The 8,481-nt window shown below is 33.6% G+C and overlaps 1 protein-coding gene across 2 annotated transcripts in view; it reads left to right on the forward strand.

Moving 5' to 3' along the window:
• Positions 1-524: 524 nt before the first annotated feature.
• LOC106870935 (kelch-like protein 10) overlaps positions 525-8,481 on the forward strand; it is a 13,974-nt gene continuing 6,017 nt past the window's right edge. The window contains exons 1-4 of one of the 2 annotated variants that reach the window (XM_052972170.1): positions 525-1,647; positions 5,301-5,448; positions 6,413-6,582; positions 7,898-7,965. In XM_052972170.1, coding sequence (XP_052828130.1) covers positions 681-1,647; positions 5,301-5,448; positions 6,413-6,582; positions 7,898-7,965 — 1,353 coding nt within the window. In that variant the 5' untranslated portion in view covers positions 525-680. The remainder of the gene's footprint in view (positions 1,648-5,300; positions 5,449-6,412; positions 6,583-7,897; positions 7,966-8,481) is intronic. The other variant, XM_014917175.2, reaches the window with a different exon arrangement.

Below are 8,481 nucleotides of genomic sequence, written 5' to 3' on the forward strand. Positions count from 1 at the left end.
TATATATATATATATATATGTATGTATGTATATATGTATATATGTATATGTATATGTATCTATCTATCTACACACATACATACATAGACACATACACACATACGTGTGTGTGTGTGCATCACATTTTTGTGCACAAATGCATTATCTATCAATAACCCTGTAAAAAGCTATATGCACGCCCATCTTGATGGCAACTGCTTCTTTCAGTTTCTTTGCGATATTCATTACTTTATGATTATTTGTAGTATCTTTTCAGTGTCCATTATTTTTCTTTGTTCTGAAATTGAAGCTATATATATCATATTTGCTATTTATAATAATGAGATAATAAAATTATAGTTAGAAGTCATTATGCAATTTTGTTTATCGTGGAATGAATTTACAATTTTCTAGTGTTGTCTCTGTACCAAAACTATATATGCGTGAACGTTGCATATAGTTTGATTGTATCTTTCTGTAAATATTTGTACCATGTCTATAAGTTGCATCTTTACTGTAAGATAAAACCAATTTGCACACTGACGTCATTAAGACTTATGACGAACAGTTGGGGAATTCATGTCAACTATAAGGCGTTATTTCTCAGGTAAAATTGAAATCAAAATAACAAAGCGAGATAATATTATTATTTTCAATAGAGGTAAAGTAAAAAGGTTACTTTTAAAGTTGAAATTGCAGTGATGAATTCCAAGAGTTCACTCAGAAAGTCAAACAATCAGCTGCAGAAAGAAATGTTTTCTGAAACGCGGCACGTCCTTGTAGAACTTCGGGAATCGGGACAACTTTGTGATGGTGTAATAAAAGTAATCGGAGAATCAATATATATCCATCGCGCCATATTATCGGCTTGCAGTCCTTACTTCCGGGCACTTTTTACCAATGAAAATTTCGACACTAATCGCAAGGAAGTCACTATTACAGACATTTCTTCCGAAAATATGCGCCATATAATTGAGTATGCTTACACCCAAACATGCCAAATAACAAGTGAAAATGTCAAAGATATATTGGTTGCTGCTGATTTTTTTCAAATCTCTGGATTACAAAAGACATGCTCTGAATTCATTCTTTCTGAACTTTCTCCATATAATTGTATTAGTATCAAGAAGTTTTCTCAAAAGTATTTCTGTTCTAAACTCATTAATGCCGCACACAAATTCATTTTACAAAATTTTGCTGAAGTTTACAAGGTATCCGAAGACTTTCTAGAATTAAATTTAGAAGACGTTTGTGAAATCATTAAAGCAGACGAATTAAATCTGAAATCGGAAGAGATTGCATTTGAAGCTATTATTCGATGGATTAATCATAATCCGGACGAAAGAAAATCTCATATCATTAAGTTGATGCGATATGTTCGTTTTGGTTTGTTATCGACGCAGTATTTTCTTCTGACTGTAAAGAATCATGAATACTTACGAGTTGATGAAGAATGCAAGAATTTTGTGTTAGAAACCTTAAATTTACTCTTTGATCTTGACATGGGAAGGGTACACAATGAACAAGACAACCTTATGTCAAGGCCCCGCATGCCACATGAGATTCTCTTCGCTATCAGTGGTTGGAGTGGCAGCAGTCCTACAAATACTGTTGAAGTTTACAATCCACGAGCAGATCGCTGGATTAGAAGTAGAAGTGTAAAATCTGGTTCGTATTCAGCAGTTAGACAGCAAGTGGTTTGGTTGATTTTTATTTTTGGTGTTTATAAGAGGAACAACAAACCTCGACGGTCCATGGGATTGTCCTAGAATTATAGCTGCATTGCGAAATATTACAAGAATTAACATTTAGTTTTAACCGTTAAGTTACTATTTCATGGACAGAGAGTTGCAAATAATTGCTTGATGCCTGTTACTGTGTTGTGTCTCTAGAAATCATACTAAGAAATACACAGTCCAACGTTCATGGTAAGCATATAGCTCTGTATCCGTGGCAAACAGTAATGTCGCCATTGTCTATCCATGGTAAACACATAACAATGTTTGCACTAAATGTAGCTAACTCACAACCTTATCTACACTAAGCATATTTCTGCATAACTTTCTAGAAAAAATTTGCTCTAAACATATAACGGTGTCTTTATACGCAGTGAAGATATATAACTGCATCTAGTAAACGCAGTGAACACCAAACTGTGTTGATACTAAAACTGTTTTTGCAGTGAAGAAATAACTTCCTAAAATTAAGCAATATCGTCGTAGTAAATGCATTATTGTAGCTTTAGTAAATGTAGTTTACATAACTGCGTCCATATTGAGTTTATAATTCAAAATTTAATATCCTCTTTGCTCCCAATAATATAACATAGATTGGTGGTGGGGTAGATATATCAAAGAAAGGGGAATACCATACAATAACTGAGTGATGTTACTATGAAGTAATGATGTCATACGGAAAACAAACTAGCTGTAGACTTGCTTGAAGAACACATTAGACATAGACTGGATCAAGTGAGTTGTAATTAAAAGAAAAATGATTCGACTATGTGATTTGTATGGCTGTGCACTGTGGACTGAGGGAACGACGGGGATGGATAGGTGTTTTTGTAAAGTAGTAAATAGGTGGCTGCCGATAGAAACCACTACAGTAAAATAACAGACTTCGTTGGTTGGTAAATGATGAACTTTTTTTCTCATTGGTAGTTGATTAACTTTTCTCCAATTTGTTCTTGCTTTGTTTACTTTATTCCCCACTTAATGGAACAACACTCCGTGTGACTAGGGTTATGTGTATTTGGGACACTGAAGGATCATCGTATGACTGGGGTTATATGACTGTGCATCTGGGAATATGCGCATGTGAATGGACTATGAGTATCTATAGTATTCAGTACCACTGCAATGATTTGGTTCCAAGTTTGATCAAATGCCATGGCATCGTTGGCAGGTGCCTTTTTGGCCCAGACCGGGAAGGAAATTAGCTGGATGAAAACTGTGTGGAAGCCCATTGGATAGATTGTCCGTCTAGTTCAAAGGCTTTGTCTTGTCTCATTGGTTCTGCTTCGCAATTACTTTATGTGTACATCTGTCTTGGGATTACTTAGTCACTCATATGTTAATTTAAGAAGCATGTTGTTCACCTGATTGAGTAACTAATTATTGAAATATTGAAGACCCATTTACTTTTACACATATCAAAGTGTGGCTACATATTTTAAAGTTAGATGCTCATTGTATACATGGGTGTATGTATATATGTATGAATTTGTTCATACATATATAATTGATATATGTGTCCATATAGATAAATACGCACATCACATAATAATAATAATAATAATAATAATAATAATAATAATAATAATAATAATAATAATAATAATGATATAATTTATCATAGTGTTATTACGTGCAGAGTAAAGAGTCATGCACAGCTTATATTATAATATTTAAATCTTTTGTAGAGTAAATATTTATTATAATACACTACTTAAAATTGAGACTACGACTTAAGATTAACTTTACTGTCAAAATCCAAGCAATCTGCTTGGTATTCCTTCTGTTAAACAATAAATTAAATTTTACGGTTAAATCATTAGAGTTCCCTATCCAATGATATTTCGATAAAGAAATATATCCAATGATATTGCGATAAAGAAATATGTGAGCATACTGATCAGGAGTCAGTATTCGCCAAAAAGGAGTATTCTTGCAAGGACACCTGGGCATCGGATATTATCACGGCCAAATTCTAATGTATTGTATACGATCGGGGATTTCGCTTATAGAATAATGAGCACGAATGTTAGCAAGTGCACTCAAGGCAGTAAATATGGAATGTGTGAAAAAAGGGAAATTCTATAATGCAAAATAGTTTGTAGGGAATCCCAGAAAGAGCGTATTGTAAGCATTCGGCACAGTATAAAGTTTGGGCTGATGTTGCAGTTTTTTCGTTAATTAGTCAGTCAGGGTACAACAGTTATAATTTACTAAATATAACTCATTTTCGCGTTGGTAAATTATGATAATGCATCGGAAAATATTAGTCTCAAAGATAACATCCGTTTCATACGTAGACAACCACAATTTTCCAACAAGTAAAGAAAATATTTATGATTTGGCTTAAAGTAAAGAAAATATTTATGATTTGGCCCGCTATTATTTTCTTTGAGTATCAAGTCTATAGAGATATACATTTTAGCGCTTTTTTTATAAACACTTCCCTATCAAGCACAGATTCTGAAAATTGTTTGATATGCATAATTTTGCGTAGCTGTACCTATGCAATTAATATTTGAAATAACTCTTAGATTTCAATTGACGGGAACAGAAATTGAAGTATATATTTGTCGTGAAAAGAAATAAGAATTTTGAACTTGCGACAGTTATTTTCAAACATAGTCATATATAGAGTTAGCACGACTGACTTCCATTGAGATAATTATAACTAAGCACTATATTATCAAGAATTGCTGCTTGAATCATGCTCTTTCCGAAATGTAAGTGATATATTACAGCTCTTTCCATTTACGAATGGCAGTTGAAAGGTAGTTGTGCTGATAACTTAAATACTAAATAAGCAGTTATAATGATAGTAATACATACATACTTACATACATACACAGACACATACACACATATATATACACACATATATGTATGTATATGTATGCATATGTGTGTGTGAGTATGTGTGTATGTATGTATCTATGTATTTTTGTATATATAGATACTACCAAGAAAATAAGTTTGATAAATTGTAACGTCAGCTGAATTTGTAGTTTTCCGGATGTTTACAAGGAGTTCCACTGGGATGATGCATTAACTGTTTTGCGTTGTAGAATTACTGTTCCAGTATTATTGATCACTCACCATCCTGATTTCACGTGATGTTTATAACATTCACTGTCTCCTGCTACTCTATGTTATAATATATAAGGTCACCAGGCTCAACCATACGTTTATTTCTTCATTGATATACAACCGGGCGCTTATTATATATACTGACCTTGTCATCGAACCCCAGCTACCACGTTTTACTAGTTTTCCTTAATGGAGAAAACACCTACAAATTTTTATATATTTTGGCTGGATAAAACTTAAACATATGTTACTGGTAGCCAAGTTTTATCATTACACTATGACGAACACAAACATACACATATACATGCGTATATACATACATAATACCTACATGCCTTCCTGCCTGCATGCCTCCTTGCCTACCTACCTACCTACCTACCTACCTACCTACCTACATACATACATACATACATACATACATGCATACATTATGTATATGTATATATATCGTATCATATTGTGTGTGCGTGTACGTATATATTACATCCCGAATTTCAGATTATCGTGCTTATCATGGAACATGCATACTCGACGGTCTTATCTATATTATCGGTGGTTTTGATGGAATTGACTACTTCAACAGTGTTCGCTGCTTTGACCCTGTCTTACAAATTTGGTCAGAGATAGCACCAATGTACTACAAGAGGTAAGCTTTATAATACAATTGATAAATGCCATCATGATACAATGAGTTCATATATTTCAAGTATCTTAAACATGTTACAAATATGTTCTAAATAATAACTCTAAAATTATTCTTATCCATAGAATTATAACAAATATTACCAATAAAGATTTATCGATGTAATTACTGTTTAAATATTACATCATACTGTGTTAGAATTATTCCCAACAATGTCTACAGAGAGGCAGGGTTTCTCCAGTACAGGATATTACAAGAGCCGCCCCATTGCTTGAGACTTAAACTCTATTTTGTATCTTGATAAACGGAACTTGAGCACCATTTGTTCAAAAGGTATTTAAATGGCCAACTCCTGGAAGAAAATTTGCTTGCATATCAACAAGATAAGTTGTAGCTGAAGATTGCATTTGAATGAATTTTAACTGCATTTCACACCTGCAATGCTAGAAAGGAGTTAATAGTCATACAGATCAGGAATCAAGTATTCGCAATGTTTTCTTGCTGAGACAGAATGCAAGATATTTTCATGGCTAAAATTCTGAGATATTATATACATTTCTTACATGAACCTACTGCTGTCCTTCTCTGAGCAGAAATATAACTAACTTCAATAAACACAATAATAAAAGTAAAGGAGCACTAACTATATATATATTATTATTATATACATACCAGCTTTCAACCGCTCAGGTTGATAACACTAACTTAAAAGGTCGATTGCAAAAGGCATGTGCACTGTACTTTCCCAACCTCTAAGTGATTTAATAACCAGCTCATCACTAAAAGATCGATAATCGACTAATGACAAAATACGAATCACATGTCCTTCCTTGCTATACGAGTGCAGGAACACTCACCATACAGTGTTTAGCTCCTTTTTCCCTTTCAAAATAGATAGTATGTCTGTTCATGTTTATCCTCGATACTTATGCGAACTGATAGAACTAATGAAACTTTTTCTTTGTAGATGTTATGTCAGTGTTGCTGTACTTGGTCGACATATTTACGCAATGGGTGGTTCCGACGGGAACTTACGTCAAAAGAGTGTGGAACGCTACAATAAGTTTAAAAACCAATGGAGTCTTATAGAACCAATGAATCGACATCGAAGTGATGCCAGCGCTGCAACATTAAAAGGTAAGCAGGAAAATTTACAGCGAAAGTGAATTTATCGTTCAGTTTACAGAAATGTGTGATTAACGAATTGTCATTGAAAATGAATATTAATACATGCATGCGTCGAATTGAAGCTTGGAATCAATAACAGAGCAGTATTTCTATATAAAATACAATATACTCAATGGAAAGAACTAATAAAATAGTATATAGCCACCAAAAGACTGATGTCAATGAAAATTTGACTTTGCCTCAATTTTATGAAATAAAGTTGCAATACATTAATTTAATGTATGAATTCGTCCATCTTAAAATCATTAAAACTTTATGAGTCTGTCCCATTCGTTCTTCTCCATTCTAAAATCACTTAATAATAAAAATGTTGCACACAGAAGGCACATGAGAGATATTTGAGGACAAATTTGTTAATTTGATAAAAGAACTCAAATCTAGCAAAAAGCCAAATGTATTTTAATAAAAATGTGTGCACTTCCACTATATACTTTCTTGTAAGATTATTATTTGGATTCATCTTCAGCTTCGATAACTACTTCAATGTGAATCATTGATAAGCCTGAACTGAATAATTCTTATTCATTTCAGGCATTGCCTGGACAATGGCGGTCTTCACTGAAGCTGTTGTATCGTGAGGTATTAGTTTCCAATTCAACAACTCTTCAGACGTAGTAGTCCATGGAATTTAAAACTGGTACGTTTGGAGCCCACAGATTTGGTGTTACATAAGTGTCGAGATTGCTTGAAACTCATTTTTAAAGTTATGTGGGCTGTGTGAGAAGGTACTGAGTCTTCTTGAAACACAAATTACTTTCTAAACGTACTCCAGCTATCCACAGCTAAACAACTGTCTCCAGCATCTCAGTATTGCCACTAGCACTATTTCTAAGGTAGCATGATGGCATGACAGGACCTTCGTTACTCACCATTCCTACGACCATTATAGTTACTGGAAATTTCGAGCGCATTCACTTGAAGACATCAGGTCATGTACGTAACCATCTGATAGACTTTTGGTCTTGGTCGAAGTTTTTCTCATCAGAGAACCAAAGCATTTCATAATCGTTGGATTTTTAACTTGGTAAAGTAACCACTTGCTACGGCTCAAACGATTTTCCTTTGATATGAACTTGTAGACATGAACTGGTCTCTCCTCAATGCATTCCACTTGTATCGAATGTCCTCATGCACCCATAGTTCACTCCAACGGCCCTCATTAATTTTCAGGGATCATTATTGAAAATGTTTTGAATCCTTTGAATGAATTGCGGGGTCTTTATAATACCCGAATGTTTAGAATATTTTTCGCTCTTTGATACAGTTCTAATATTCTCGCCAGAGACTTCCACTTCCATTCGAACTTGTGTAAAAAGGATCTTGCCACATTTAGTAAGTTGGTATTTTCTAAATCACTGTATTCCACACATATGGCGACAATGACTGCATGTCTTTTCATTTTATTTGCCATGAGATATAAAGCGTTTTAATGGAATTTAAAGAGAGTTATTTACTAATAAATGTCCTCAAATAATCAACGTGCCCTGTATATTGTCTTCTAATCTTTCTTAAGATATCTTAACATCAGTGCCTGTGGCAAGACGTCAGATTCCAATTAGTCGCTCTACAAATGTATCATAAATTCATTTAGCATCAGTTTGTTTATAGATCTGATGTTCTTGTTTGTTGAGGCTTAAGAGCTTGTATTAAATTTTCCTTTTAGTTGTTAGAGATTATTTCATTCTCTCTCACATTTTCATCTCTTTATAAAGTCTTCTTCTAGGTGCGTCCTTGAGAAATGCAGATTTTGTTTTCGAAATGTGCATCATAAGGAGAAAAGTTTTACTCATTAGAAATCAATAAATATATTTTTCCTATTTGTCTATCTGTCTCTTTCTATATATATGT

This window comes from Octopus bimaculoides, chromosome 12, assembly GCF_001194135.2.
Source record: "Octopus bimaculoides isolate UCB-OBI-ISO-001 chromosome 12, ASM119413v2, whole genome shotgun sequence".
Classification (NCBI taxonomy): Eukaryota; Metazoa; Mollusca; class Cephalopoda; order Octopoda; family Octopodidae; genus Octopus; species Octopus bimaculoides.